At 46.4% G+C, this 14,631-nt stretch overlaps 1 protein-coding gene across 8 annotated transcripts in view; it reads left to right on the forward strand.

Annotated features, from left to right (window-relative positions):
- Window positions 1–14,631, forward strand: part of KLC1 (kinesin light chain 1) — a 69,182-nt gene that overhangs the window by 13,769 nt on the left and 40,782 nt on the right. For all 8 annotated transcript variants that reach the window (XM_077323779.1, XM_077323781.1, XM_077323780.1 and 5 more), the window contains exons 2-3: window positions 9,434–9,695; window positions 9,873–10,103. In XM_077323779.1, coding sequence (XP_077179894.1) covers window positions 9,435–9,695; window positions 9,873–10,103 — 492 coding nt within the window. In that variant the 5' untranslated portion in view covers window position 9,434. The remainder of the gene's footprint in view (window positions 1–9,433; window positions 9,696–9,872; window positions 10,104–14,631) is intronic.

Below are 14,631 nucleotides of genomic sequence, written 5' to 3' on the forward strand. Positions count from 1 at the left end.
AGGGCTGGATCTGACAGAACCCCCATGCACTTAACTGAATCTGGCAGTGATGGTTTTATTTATTTAAATTGTTTGTACCTGGCTTTTCTCCACAATGGGAACCAAAAGCAGCTTATACAATGTTCTCTCTTCCATTTTATCCTCAGAATAGGCTGACTAGCCCAAGGTCACCCAGCGAAGTTCCATGGTATGAGTGGGAATTCATACCCAGGTCTTCTACTTACCAGTATGACATTTTTAACCAATACACCACATCGTCCAAGATGCATAGTGCACATTGTTCCAGAATCCCATCCTTCCCAACTAACATCAGCTCTGTCTCAGCATGTTTTTTCTTGAACCTATTGTCAGCAGCTTTCAGATGCCATTCTAAAATGAAGACAGTTGCTTATGGAGCAATAATATTCCACTGAGTGGTTCAGCAGTGGAATCGGCTGCCTAAGGAGCTGGTGAGCTCCCCCTCGCTGGCAGTCTGCAAGCAGCAGCTGGACAGATACTTACAGATGCTCTAAGGCAGGGGTAGTCAACTAGTGGTCCTTCATATGTCCATGGACTACAACTCCCATGAGCCCCTGCCAGCAAATGCTGGCAGGGGCTCATGGGAATTGTAGTCCATGGACATCTGGAGGACCACAGATTGACTACCCCTGCTATAAAACACTCCACTCTTGACCAGAGTTTGTTATTACTGCTTTGGACTTAAGTGCGGTAGTTATCAGGAAAGGGCCAGTGTTGCCCCATTCCCCCTCCCTCTGCTCTAAGGTGATCCTGGAGTAAGCAGGGGGTTGGACTAGATGGCCTGTATGGCCCCTTCCAACACTGTGATTCTGTGATGAATAGCTTGGTTGTCAACAACATATTTACCACTCCCCACTCCAAATCTTTGGACAGTCTTGGTCAGTAGTCTTACACCAATATTAAATATCCATCAGTGACAGTATTGAAGAAGAAGAAGAGCTGGTTCTTATATGCCACTTTTCTCTACCAGGAGTCTCAAAGTGGCTTACAATCCCCTTTCCACTCCCCACAACAGACACCATTTGAGGTGGGTGAGGCTGAGAGAGCCCTGATATAACTGTCTGGTCAGAACAGCTTTGTCAGTGCTGTGGCGAGCCCAAGGTCACCCAGCTTGGTTGCATATGGGGGAGTGCAGTATCACACCCAGCTCGCCAGATGAGAAGTCTGCACTCCTAACCACCAAGCTGGCTCTCTGTGGAATTCTACAGGAGACCTCCCCTGCAGCAGAAGCTACATTATCCTGCATATGGTCAGACAAGAAAAGGCTGGAATTATTATAGAGCCACGCCCCTTAACATTATAGCCATTAGGCATCTTGAAAGAACGGCATGGTTTATACGCAGGGGTGGCCAAACTGGCTCTCCAGATGTCCATGGGCTACAATTCCCATGAGCTCCTGCCAACACATGCAGGCAGAGGCTCATGGGAATTGTAGCTCATGAACATCTGTAGAGCCACAGGTTGGTCACCCATGGTTTATAGCAAAGGTCCCCAACATTGTCACCCATGGACATCATGGCGCCTGCCAAGAGTTTAGAAAGTTGGCAGGTCCAGGTTGGGTTCTGCTTGGATACTGCAGATCTGATTGACTGCAGTTTTGAAAAAAAGAATTACTTCAGCAGCAGCTGCCACCATAGCACAAGTAACTACAGCATGATTGAAGGTCAACTGTGTGCACGGGAGAAAATATTTTAAACCAACACATTCATTTTACGGGCATCCTGTTTGGAATGACGAATAATCACTCTCAGAGTTATGCATGCCCTCACTCCCTGACACTTTTTGTTTGGCTCTGCCTCCCCTGTCAGCTACCCTGTTGTGGTTGAGCCCACCACCCTGTATCAGAATTCCAAAAATGCCTGCAGGCTCAAGGAAGGCTGGGGACCCACGGTCTGTTGTATTGACAGTGGCTAATAAATCCAGCGGGATTTATCTATCTGAATATGGAAATCATTGACCAGAGCCATCTCTGTGCCACAGGCAGGACTGAAGCCAGACTGGAAAGGGTCAAGGACAGATGAGACATCCAGAGACTTCTGGAGTTGTTCAGCTGCCACATGTTCAATTAATTTCCTCCCAAGGGCAGATTTGAAACTGGCCTGGATCCCTTTAGCCAATGAAAGTTTCTTAATGACAGGACAAATTAAACCGGTCAAGTGCAACAGACGTAAGCTAAAATGGATTATAGAGGGACAGTAAGCAGTTTAATGCATGTTAATCTTAGGCAAGACAGACCTCCCAAAATATAGCCAAGTGTTTATGCAAGGAGCCAGAACTAGTATCCTGAATTGGACAGTTTATTATCTTATTTATTTATGTTTGGATTTATGTAACTGCAGCTCTAAGTGAACTGGCTCACGGCGGTTTACAATCTTATAAATACACATCCAATAGAAGGAGGAGGAGGAGGAGGAGGAGGAGGATCTTATATGCCACTTTATCTCTACCCGAAGGAGGCTCAAAGCGGCTTACATCCACCTTCCCTTTACTCTCTCCACAACAGCCACCCTGTGAGGTGAATGAGGCTCAGAGAGCCCTGATATCACTGCCCAGTCAGAACGGTTTTATCAGTGCCATGGCGAGCCCAAGGTCACCCAGCAGGCTGCATGTGGGGGAGTGCAAAATCGAACCTGGCATGCCAGATTAGAAGTCCATACTCCTAACCACTACACCAAACTGGCATATACAATACAATAATAACCATTTAAACAGTCCCCCAGTAAAACATAGTTCTAAAAACTCAACTATACAACTGATGGCGGTGTCAATTAATTTAGTTAAAAATTCATCCCACACAGTGTGACCAGGAGGGGGCAGATATAACTATCAAGGTTGATATCGCCAGGGTAGATCACCATGGTTCGAGGCCAATTTCTTACTGGCCCAGCACCCTTGACCGTGACATGTCAGGAGGGCATGCTTTGATGGCGTTCTTCAAGACCCATAATCTTTTGATGGTGTTTTCAGTGCTGTTAAAAATTCCCTCTTTCTGAAAAAGTCCCAGTTGTCTTTCTGAAAAAATGTTGCGGGGCAGCCAGCTAAATAAGAATAAAGTTCAGTAGCCCAGCTGAACGTACAGGTTATTGATGGTGCTGAAAGCTAGTTGTGTCACATGGAAGCAAGCCAAGTTGAAGTCCTGCTGCTAGACAACTCGGCAACTTTGAGCCTTAGTTTGATGTATTATGGAATGATAATAACGTCCTGGAGGAAAACTGTATGGCTAGGCTTACTGGTGAAGGATACAGGCGTGGTAGAAGCATTGCTGTTCTGATCATCCAGGCTCTTGAAATTATTGAGCCCTGAAATATACCTGATGCCAAGCAGTGAGGGCTTTAATTGTTTTCTGGAATGCATGTACAAGAGGTCTCTCAGGAATTAAGTCCATCAATGTTATGCCGGTAACAAGAGCCTATTTTGTACATGCAATATCTTCTATGGAACAGTGGGAAATGCCTTGATGTACCAGCTAGAATGGATTCTCAATATGTTTTCCAGGATAAATGGAAAATGTAAGAGTAAGTGTTATAATTGGTCTGAGGAGGAAATTTTGTCCCCTAAAAGTGACTCATCATCAGTTTTCAGTCTGGCTCTGCTTACCCGTTTTATTCCTAAAATACTTTTTGCATGTAGCTGTGTTTCAGGGCAGCTGCAATCACCAGTAAACCCATATGGTGCTGGGTCAACATGCCTAATAACTTAGATTCAAGTGGGTAGCCGTGTTGGTCTGAAGCAGCGCAATAAAACAAAATCAGATTCCTGTGGCACCTTTAAGACCAGCAAAGATTTATTCAGGGCGTGAGCTTTCGAGTGCAAGCACTCTTCCTCAGACTATGAGTGCTTGCACTCAAAAGCTCACACCTTGAATAAATCTTTGTTGGTCTTAAAAGTGCCACTGGACTCTGATTTTGTTTTATGATGCCTAATAACTATCAAACTCTGCTTGGTCATCCTGTTTATCTGGGTTTCCTTAATATGGTTTGGTGTGAATTTGAAGCCTGGCAGTTTATTGAAAAGTGATGATCAGCAGACTGTGGTCTTACTGAGAACAGCCCCAATTTCTTCAGGTTTGAACACTGAATGGGTTTTTTTTTCCATTGCTTAAGCAGGACTCTCTCTTTAGAAGCCAAAGTGTTCTTGGTTTCTAAGAGATGAAGGTAAACACGTAACTTTGCTCGAGGCTTCATTTTATAAAATCCGTAATTTCATTTTTTGGTAAAACCACATTGTAGCTCCGGAATCAAATCTTAGGGTTCCCTTCCGGTGCCTGATGGCTCATCACCCATGACTTTTGTCATGAAAACAGTAATTAAGAAGAAGATGGTCCCAATTGCTGTGGCAGTGATGCTTGTTTATTTGGGGCAATCATGCTACAGGCTGCCCAACCATGTTCTATGGCAGGATGGCCAAACTGTGGCTCTCCAGAGGTCCTTGAGGGCATGTTCTGGAAGGGGCTCATGGGAATTGTAGTCCATGGACCTCCGGAGAACCACCTCTGTTCTACGGAATAGTAGTGAAATAAAGTTGATAGCATAGGCTGGAACGGCACAGTTTCAGGTCTAATGTTCAGTACTGACCATGAATATTGTCAAACGATTGTATGTACAGAGGTTTGCTGTTGTGGGGAGGAAAGTATCTATGGTGCTTGTTTTTATGTATACACTAGCAAGGAAGCTCGTTGTATCTACGAATACAACGGGCACTAGCAGCACCAGCGTGCCCAGGCCGTACCAAGGGCTGGCAGCCCCCAGAGATCCTGCAAACTCCACCCAGCTTGTTGTAATTATTTGAGCACAATGCCCTTTTTTGGGGGGGGGATAAAATGAAGCTTACAGTGTGTATGAATCTCTGTGAGGTCCCACTGAAATTGCTGGGGAACTGTTGATGTCTGCATCTTGGGAAATGCAAATTCAAACGAGATGGTGTTTATTTATTTATTTATTTGGATGTTTAATTGTCCAGATCATCAGTATTGGTGTGTGTGTGGCTTATGCTAGAATTTGCTTTGCAGCTGCGTATGTCAGTTTGTAGCCTTCCAAAAATCAGTAATCAGTGACCATTAATAAAGCTGGTAAGGGGTGCTGGGAGGAGCTGGGACTCACTTCCTAACCACCAATCAGGTTGGCTGTCCTGGCTTTCCCATTTCTGATTGCCATCCGTCCAACAAACAGTCAATCAGGAAGGAAGTCCCAAACCTGGTTGCATCCCCCTCCAACTTCTTCCATTTGGAAGGAGTTCCAGCCCGGTAAGCAGGAACTAGGAGGGAGTACAGAGGGCAAATGACTATGGGCTGGGGAGGGGAGCTCTGCCAGGGCTCCTGCTGCCCCAAGCAGCTCCAGCTGCGGCCTTGGTAGGGCTGCTGGGACAGCGGGAGGAGGAACGGACTGCCCCAAAGCACCTCCCCCCAATCCCTAAAGGCCATATGAGGCCTCTCTCGGCCTTGGCTGGCCTGCCCGGGCTGGGGGGTGGGGGTGGCCTAGCACCTGTTGTATTCAGGGATACATTGGACTTTTCTGCTAGTATAGTAATAAGGAAAGGGAAGGCGACTGTAAGCCGCTTTGGGACTCCTTCGGGTAGAGAAAAGTGGCATATAAGAACCAACTCTTCTTCACTGTCTTGTTTGGAAGTGAAATGTACTGATGCTTGCTTCAGTAGTCCAAAAACGCCTCTGCAAATTGCCTTCAGGCCCTGGGAATCTTTTCTTTCTTCACCGTCTTGCTTAAACAGCAGAGTAAAAACTATTGACTCTCCTGATACAGCTGTGATTTTGTGAAGGCAAAATAATCCCTGGAGCTAAAAAAGTGGCTCCATCTCGTTTTCATGTATTTCCTAATATGTCCTTGAGAGATGTGCAAAAGTTGCTGCCTGACCTCTTTTGTGCCTTCCTGTCCTTATTCCTAACAGGAGGGTTGAATATGTCAGGTGAAGTAACAGCTCCCTCGAAGTGCTGCTTCATGGTGTCTGGTCAAATGTATTGCTGACTCCCAAATAGAAAGGAGAAAAGAGAGAAGACAATCAAAGCTGCAGTTGCATTCCGTGTTTTTAAAAAGAGCTGATCTTCAGGGACGGTTTATCCATGTAGCACGTGCTTCCAGGGGGCCCTGCATAGTGCCTCCCCCCCATGGATCAGGACTGTAGCCCCTCTCCTCCCCCTTTGCCCTCTTTAAGGACATGCAGAAGGACACCTCTTTCCACTGTGGGGACCCCCTCTGTCCCCAGTCCGGCTGCTCCCACTGCTATTGTACTCTCCTAGGGTCCTGTGCATCTATAAACTGGCTCTGGTGTGATGAGCCCTGCAAATCCTTAAACCACTCCTGATCTTCTTATGTGTGTAACATTGTCATTGCAAGCTTAACAGGGTTTTTTCCCCCAAACGCTCTTGATTTTTGCTAGGTCAGCTCCCCAGCTTGTTAAATAGAAAATGTTTTTTGCTCACTGGCATCTCTGGTTTTTTGCTTCTCTGACAGCGTGTCTAGTTTGTTTAAGGTTGTGCCTTACATTGAAGGCCTTTTTGTCTTTTTGTTTCAGGCTCAGTTATGTCTTTTCTTGGCTTAGTAATGACTGTTTTCATGTTCTGTGATAATTTGTTTGTATGCAAAACAAACCAGCAACTAAAAATGCTGAGTTAAAAACTGAAGAGGGATTGCTTTGAAGACACTGATTGATGTGAACATATCACTGTACACAGTCTGGGAGTAAAATTGGGTCATAGAATCATAGAGTTGGAAGGGACCATACAGGCCATCTAGTCCAACCCCCTGCTCAACGCAGGATCAGCCCTAAGCATCCTAAATGGGTCGTCCCATTACTCTGTAGGGAAGGTTTTTTTCTTCTTCAACCTCAAAGGCAGCAAAGTCTACTAAGTTAATAAAGGTGCTATTCAAGCCTACAAGAGTTATACTAGAAGCAGAAGAAGCAGCAGCAGAAGAAGAATTGGTTCTTATATGCCGCTTTTCTCTACCTGAACGAGTCTCAAAGCTTTTTCAGCCTCACCTCCCTCACAGGATGTGGGGAGAGGAAAGGGAAGGCGAATGTAAGCTGCTTTGAGACTCCTTCGAGTAGAGAAAAGCGGCATCTAAGAACCAACTCTTCTTCTTCTTCAGTAATATCAGGGCTCTCTCAGCCCCACCAACCTCACAGGGTGTCTGTTGTGGGGACAGGAAAGGGAAGGTGATTGTAAGCCGCTTTGAGACTCCTTTGGGTAGAGAAAAGAGGCATATAAGAACCAACTCTTCTTCATCATCTATAAGTCCTAGGCAGAGGCCATTGTTACACTGGTATAACTAGAGCTGGCTAAGTGGCATAGCTGCTGCTTTACCCGTTAGAAGACCCCAAGGTCAGTTTCCAGCATCTGGTGCTAAAAGGATCAGGTTGTAGCTAATGTGGAAGGCCCTCTCCCTGGGGCCTTGATCAACCACCGCCAGTCAGACTAGACAATACTGTTCTCCAGAGATCGATTGTCTGACTTAATCTAAGGCAGGATCGATCTTTATGGGAGGGGTCGCATGAACACATGAAATTGCCTTATACTGAATCAGTCCCTTGGTCCGTCAAAGTCAGTACTGTTTCCTCAGACAGGTGGCGTCTCTCCAGAGTTCCGGGTAGAGTTCTTTCTCATTGCCTCCTGCCAGATCCTTTAACTGGAGATGCCAGGGTTTGAACCTGGGACATTCTGCATGCCCAAGTGTATGCTCTACAACTGAGCTCCAGCCCCACTCCTCACCTCCCCTGTCCAATTTTATATAAATAGACATCAATATAGGTACTACAGTTACTAGTTTGTGCCAAGCTTTTTGTTATCGCATTGCTTACTTCACTTCCTTTTAAAAAATATCTTAAAATATATTATATATATATACCGTATTTGCCGGCGTATAAGACGCCTGGGCCTATAAGACGACCCCCCCAACATTTCCACTCAAAATACAGTACTATGGGCCACTATGGGCAGCTATGTCTATCTGAAGTGCACCCGGCGTATAAGATGACCCCCCCCCCCACTTGGAGGCATGTTTTTCAGGGGGGGAAAGTAGCAAATACTGTATATATAATATATATATATTAATATATAATTGATATGATATGATATGATATGATATGATATAATAATAAAATCACATTAATGCCATTATAACTAACCATAGCAGCAGGAATACATCATTAACATAATTCAAACCAGAGCTAAAAAGCATGAAAAAACATTTAAAAAAAAAACAATCCGAAACATTGAGCAGGAAATAAGAAGCACTGAGGGAATGGCAAGTGAAACAGAACAACACAAAAACCTTCACATGCTGGCAGAAGATGTCAGTAGAAGGGAACAGACAAATCTCCTTGGGGGGAGAGTTCCAGAGTTTTGGTATCCTATTGTGCATGAACAAATTCTGCAGAATACTCAGGAACAGGAAAATATAAGCGTTGGTTTCCTAGTGAGAGCTAGTGTGGTGTAGAGCTAGGATCTGGGCGATTTCCACCTTCTGTGCCGTGGAAATTTGGTGGGTGCTCAGTCACATGCACTCAGCTTAACCTGTCTCACAGGGTGACTCTTGTGGGGATCGAAATGGAGAAGAGATCAATATAAGCCTCTTGAGGCTTCCACTGTGGAGAAAGGCAGGATGTAAATGAAGCTAGTGAGATAAATAGATAAAAGCTTTTATTTCCACTGAGCAATTAGTTTCTGACTGATTTTGTTTGGTTTGATTATATCGGTATATTCTAACGTTGAATGAAATGTTACACATATATTCATAGACAAAAAATTAATTACAAGGCCTTAAAAAAAGTCCAGATTAGCCTAAACTCATCAGAGCCTGAAAGCTAAGCAGGGTTAATACTTGGATGGGGGACCACCGAGAAACAGAAGAAGAGCCCTGCTGGATCAGGCCAGTGGTCCATCTAGTCCAGCATCCTGTCTCACACAATGGCCAACCAGTTCCATGACCTTCCAAAGAACATCAGAAGAGCCCTGCTGGATCAGACCAGGGGTCCATCTAGTCCGGCATTCTGTCTCACACAGGGGCCAGCCAGTTCCTTTGGAAGGCAACAACGAGGCCCAGAGACCAAGGCCATTCTTTGATGATATCTCCTGGCTTTGGGATTCAGAAGTTTAAGGCATCTGAATATAGAGGTTCCCCCCCAGTCATCATGGCTGGTAGCCACGGATAGACCTATCCTCCATGAATCTATCTAATCCCCTTTAAAATTGTTTATTCCTGAACAAATTCCACATTTTAATTGTTCTCTGTATAAACAAGTTGCTATACAGGCAGTGGCAAACCACCTCTGCTTATCTCTCGCCTTGGCGGGCTGTGACTTGATGGTGCTTACCTAATTATTATTGAAATAAAGCTCTAGTGCTGAAAGGATGAACTTCTAAAAAGTGTCGTTTTTCTGTTTTCCCCTCCTCCCCCCCCCCCAGAATGTATGACAACATGTCCACAATGGTGTATCTAAAGGAAGACAAGTTGGAGAAGCTCACCCAGGATGAAATTATTTCGAAGACCAAGCAAGTCATTCAGGGATTAGAAGCACTGAAGAATGAGCACAATTCCATCTTGCAGAGCTTACTGGAGACACTTAAGTGTTTGAAGAAAGACGATGAGACCAATCTGGTGGAAGAGAAATCGAACATGATTCGCAAGTCTCTGGAGATGCTGGAACTTGGACTCAGTGAAGCACAGGTAAAAATAAAGCACAAATAAAGCATACCTTATTTGCCGTGAAGTTTATTAATATTACCCTCTAAGTGTAGGATTTGAGGGGGAGGGAGGGTTTTTGTTGTAAAACAGAAAGGCAACTGATGCTCAATTACAAATCAGGTAGAAACAGAACAGTATCTTCTCTGGTCCATTCTGCAGGTCATGATGGCTTTATCGAATCACTTGAACGCAGTGGAGTCGGAGAAGCAGAAACTGCGTGCTCAGGTTCGCAGGCTCTGCCAGGAGAATCAGTGGCTGAGGGACGAGCTGGCCAACACTCAGCAGAAACTGCAGAAGAGTGAGCAGTCTGTGGCACAGCTGGAGGAAGAAAAGAAGCACCTAGAATTCATGAACCAGTTAAAGAAATACGATGATGACATTTCCCCTTCAGTAAGTAGCCGTTTAAAAAAAATGTTTTCCATCTTTTGCTCTGCTAAAGAAGTAGCAGGGTTTTTTTTACACTTGCTACTTAACATTTCATCAATAGCCGAAAACCAGCAGGAGTCTTCGCAGCACTTTGACCCATTATGCACGGGGGTTTTAGCGCACATTCGGGGTGGAATGGCGGCGACTAAAATCACAGATAACGCACGGAGCCGGCTGCAACCGGCTGCAGCTTCGGTGCATGCCGCCGAAAAAGCCGCGTCAGTGAAACGCGGAAGAAAGCGCAGCTTCCGGGTGAGCGGGGCGCAACCAGAAGCGGCGCCCGGATCGGCGCGTGCATAATCGGTTACTCTGGGTTTTGCCGCCGTTGCGCCCCGCCCCGTGCATAACCGGTATGCGTCGCGTCTTCCCCCTCCGCGTTTTCCACGTGACCCGAAATTGCCGTTTCGGCGGCCGTGCATAATGGGCCTTTTAAAGGCCTATTTGTGTCTCAAACGCATTGAGGACTGTAGTCAAGTTCGTCTGACGCATAACCAGTCGAATACGTTTTTACCACTTCCCCGCTGTATGCCCAGCAAGACCAAAGGGGTCATGAAATGCAGGAGGTACGGCGGGTGGTGTTTGTATGAACTCCAGATGTATTCAAGGTCAGCATCATGATTATTCATGCTAGTACCTGGAGACTAAAAACTCACTAGTTCTGCTAAGTTGATTCTCACCTGGAGCGGTTGAGAAATTCCTGGTGCCATGAGACTCCTACCATGGCAGCTAGTTTGGAAGTTTGGTCTTCCAAAATAGAGGTTGTGTGGTTATTGATGACAGCGGTCGTGTGGTTATTGATTACAGAGGTATCCATGTTAGTCTGTTGTGGCAAAAATAAACAGGCCTCTACCGATGAACACATTTTTATTCCAAAACTAGCAAAGAAGCCCACTGCAGTTAGGAATGCAGCGGCACTAGCAAGGTAGCGCGGTGGGGTGGGTAGTTGGCGTGCGGCGCAGTGGTGGGAGAGGCATGTGGCGGACTTATTGGGCTGCAGCGAACGTCTCCCTGGGGAAGGTGGTAGGGCGAGTGATCAGCGGCTGGCAGGGTCAGAGGCACTCGGCTTCCCCAGCCCTCAGCATCAGGGCTGCAACTCTGATGGCAGGGCTCCAGCGACGGCTGCCTGGCAGTGTTGTGGCTAGTGTGTCGCCAACTGGGCACTCCGGCTGTGGAGCGGGGTTCACAGCTGCAGTTGCAGCTGGCACCGCATCTTCTGCCCTCAGAGGGCAGGGAGTGTGTGAGCGCAAGGTGGCCAGCGCAGTGAGTGTCCGGCTTGAGGGGGCAGGCTCCATAGGGTCCACGTGAAGCCGTGTGGTGCCTGGTTGGGGCGGCCACTGGTGGGCCGGTCAGGGCAGCAGCAAAGCGAGTGAAGTGGAGGAGTGGAGCATCGGTGGCGGCCAGGCAGCATCTGTTGGTAAGGGTGGCCGCGCGGCTCACAGCCAGCTTCTGGAGGCAGACACTCCAGGGGCCGGCCCAAGCTCGGCGCGGCTGAATTGGCCTGTGTGGGCAGAAGTGCAGGCTGGACCCCAGATGTGTCCTGGACAGCATTTCAACCACTGGGTGCTTTCCGGGATATTAGGGAGAACTATGGTAAGGATGGGTTTTTGTGGCCACCAACTTCAGGTAACCTGTATGCTGAATTCTTGTAGGTAGACCAAAAAGGAGGGGAAAATAAGCAGCAGGTCAAGAAATGCAGGAAGAACAGTGTGAAGTTGACTATTTAAAATTCATAGTTAACAACAGCAACAAAAATACAGAGGCCATTTAAGTAGGTATGTTAAGCTAGTCGATGGCTGTAATTAATGGGGAGTCTTGGGATTTGCCAGGTTAGTTAACACCTGTAGTGAGTAAGAAATCTCAGATTCTTCTTTAGAAGTAAAACCTCTTGAACTCAAGTTCAGTAGTTTCACCCTGGATTTTTCTTATATTGAAGAACAGGAACGATGTAGATCAGTAACATAGCATTTGTGGGTTTCCCCTGCACATATTTTGTATTCTTTTTTGAATACCCTGAAATGGACCTACCATGCTCAAAATAGATGTCCAGGAGAATCAAGAGGGGTATCTTTCTCCTTCTGAAGGTCATAACCGGAATGAGCACAGTTGTTTATCCCAGATGTAGTTCTGAAGCAAGAATGAAATGGGCTCAAATAATCCACTTTATCCAAGTCAGACTGTGGCTAAATTGTTCTATCGCCAGGCTCCAATATGAAATATTCCAGATTAACGTGTAATATTCCCATCAGAAGCACTTGAAGAGGGCTTTTCAAAGTAAGTGTTGATTTTCGGAGGGGTCCCAAGGCTACCCTGGTCTTTCCTGACCACCCTGGCCCATCTTAAATCAGGCTCATTTTCGGCACTTAGACTTGGCCAGGCTTGGCAGAGATCCAATACAAAGACTGTTAGATGGACAGCAGCAAGAAGTCTGCATTACGTAGTCAGGACAGAACAATTGAAAGCATCCAGACAGTTGTGATAATTCATTAGTTGCGCCTGTAAATATGTAAGACTCATGGGAGTCAACAGAAGGGATTTTATCTTTTCACATGTGTCAACACATTGGAGGTCATCACAGGAGGATATTGGCCCAAAGTCCAGGTATCATCAACTCTTGGATCACTCAAATAAAATTGTCAAGTGATGGCCTGCAAATGCAGTGTTGCCAGGAGAGTAAATGCTTTATTTCTGTGGGATTTTGGAATATGAGAACATTACAGTTTTTTGCTAGTGGAAGATGCTACTCCCAGCAGAAAACGAGGTGATGTTTTTTAACCCATCCTGCCATGCCATGGCATGGCAAGGTACCCACTCAGCCTCCCACCCTATTCCACTACAGCTCGCCTGCTTTATCCCACCTGGCATGCTGTTTTTGAGAGCCCATTTATTTATTTGTATTGGGATTTGTACCCTGCCCCTCCCAGCAGGGTGGCTCAGGTACAATTTATCTAAAGTAACATTAAATTAAGATATTAAACCTGATTTACCAACAAACCTTTGATTTTTGGTTTGAGTGGGTAGGTATAGAGGGAGCCCATTGGTGTTTTGTCTCAAGTCATCATGATGTTCATTGGCCACAGCCTGCGGAAGAGCTTTGTCTTGCAGGCCCTTTGAAACTGAGCCAGCTATTGGAGGGCCCACAGCTCTTCCAGGAGCTTTTTCCACCAGGTCGGGGACAGGACTGAAAAGGCCCTGGCCCTGGTTGAGGCCAGACATTCTACTTTAGAGCAGGGGGTTGCCAGTTTGTTGGATTTGGACAATCGTAATGTCCTTTTGGAGGGGAGGTAAGCAGTCCCTCAGATATGCTGGGTCCAGACTGTGTATGGCCTTGAAGGTCCTTAAAGCGGATCCGGAATTCAACTGGGAGCCGGTGCAGCTGCCTCAGAACAGGCCGTATGTGAGCCCTCCGAGATGTTCAAGTGAGGACTCGGGCAGCTGCATTATGGACCAGCTGCAGTTTCTGGATCAGTGTCAAGGGAAGGCTCATGTAGAGCACATTATAGAAATCTAATCTGAACAGTGCAGCGGGAGGGAGGAGAGTTGCCTCTTGCAAGTACCTTTCTGCCCACAATAGAAAGCCCCCCACCAGTGAACCTCTGCTGAGATGGATTCCTCCTGAGGGTTCTTGAAACACTCATCTCCGCTGCTCTGTTGCTTGTGGTCTTTTCTTTACACTGTGGAGCAGTGTGAGTTCTAGCAAGCACTTTTTAGAGCTGTTTGTCAGCTGGATCGGTTGTTTCAGAGATGGCTTTGGGCTTTGGCACTGCAGCCGGAGGTAGCAACTGTTAAATCCCCCAAGGACAATTTGAACACAAATGGGATCAATCAGCTGCCAGGAATGGTCCCTCTGAATGCCCCCCCCATCCCTTGAGCAGTTTGGAAGCTGCTGTTACTTTGAATTTCTCCAAGTAATGATCGGCCTAGTCCTGTCCCAATCTAAATAGCACAGTAGATTGAGAGCCTGACCCACGGCATGTGTATATATCTCCATGTCTTCACTGTTGCTATCAGGTCCCCAGCTGCCTTGCAGGAGTAGTCTTAGCATGGATATTGGGCTCCCTCAGGACTAATACTTTCAACCAGACTGTGAATCACCAGAATCTGAGATAGTGCAGTTAGAGACCTGCTGGGTATTGAAGAGCTGTGCCAAATGGGTGTTCCAGCCCAGTATCACGTATGAACTCTCCATAAATGTGTTCTGAGGAGTGAAGAGCCCGGAAAATAAGGTGGCATCTTTTACTTTCAAGTGACTTTGCTTCTTACCCCTGTCTGTCGGTTTTCCATTGGTAATTCATAGAATCATGGAGTTGAAGGGACCTCCAGGGTCATCTAGTCTAACTCCCAGGAGAATGCAGGAAATTCACAACCACCTGCCCCCCCCACAGTGACCCCAATTACATGGCCAGATGATGACCCCCACCCCCCCACCCCCCAAAAAACAAAACCAGAATCCTTGGCCAATCTGGGCTTGAGGGAATTTGCCCCCTGACCCCAA

Source organism: Paroedura picta, chromosome 2 (assembly GCF_049243985.1).
Source record: "Paroedura picta isolate Pp20150507F chromosome 2, Ppicta_v3.0, whole genome shotgun sequence".
In the NCBI taxonomy this organism is placed as follows: Eukaryota; Metazoa; Chordata; class Lepidosauria; order Squamata; family Gekkonidae; genus Paroedura; species Paroedura picta.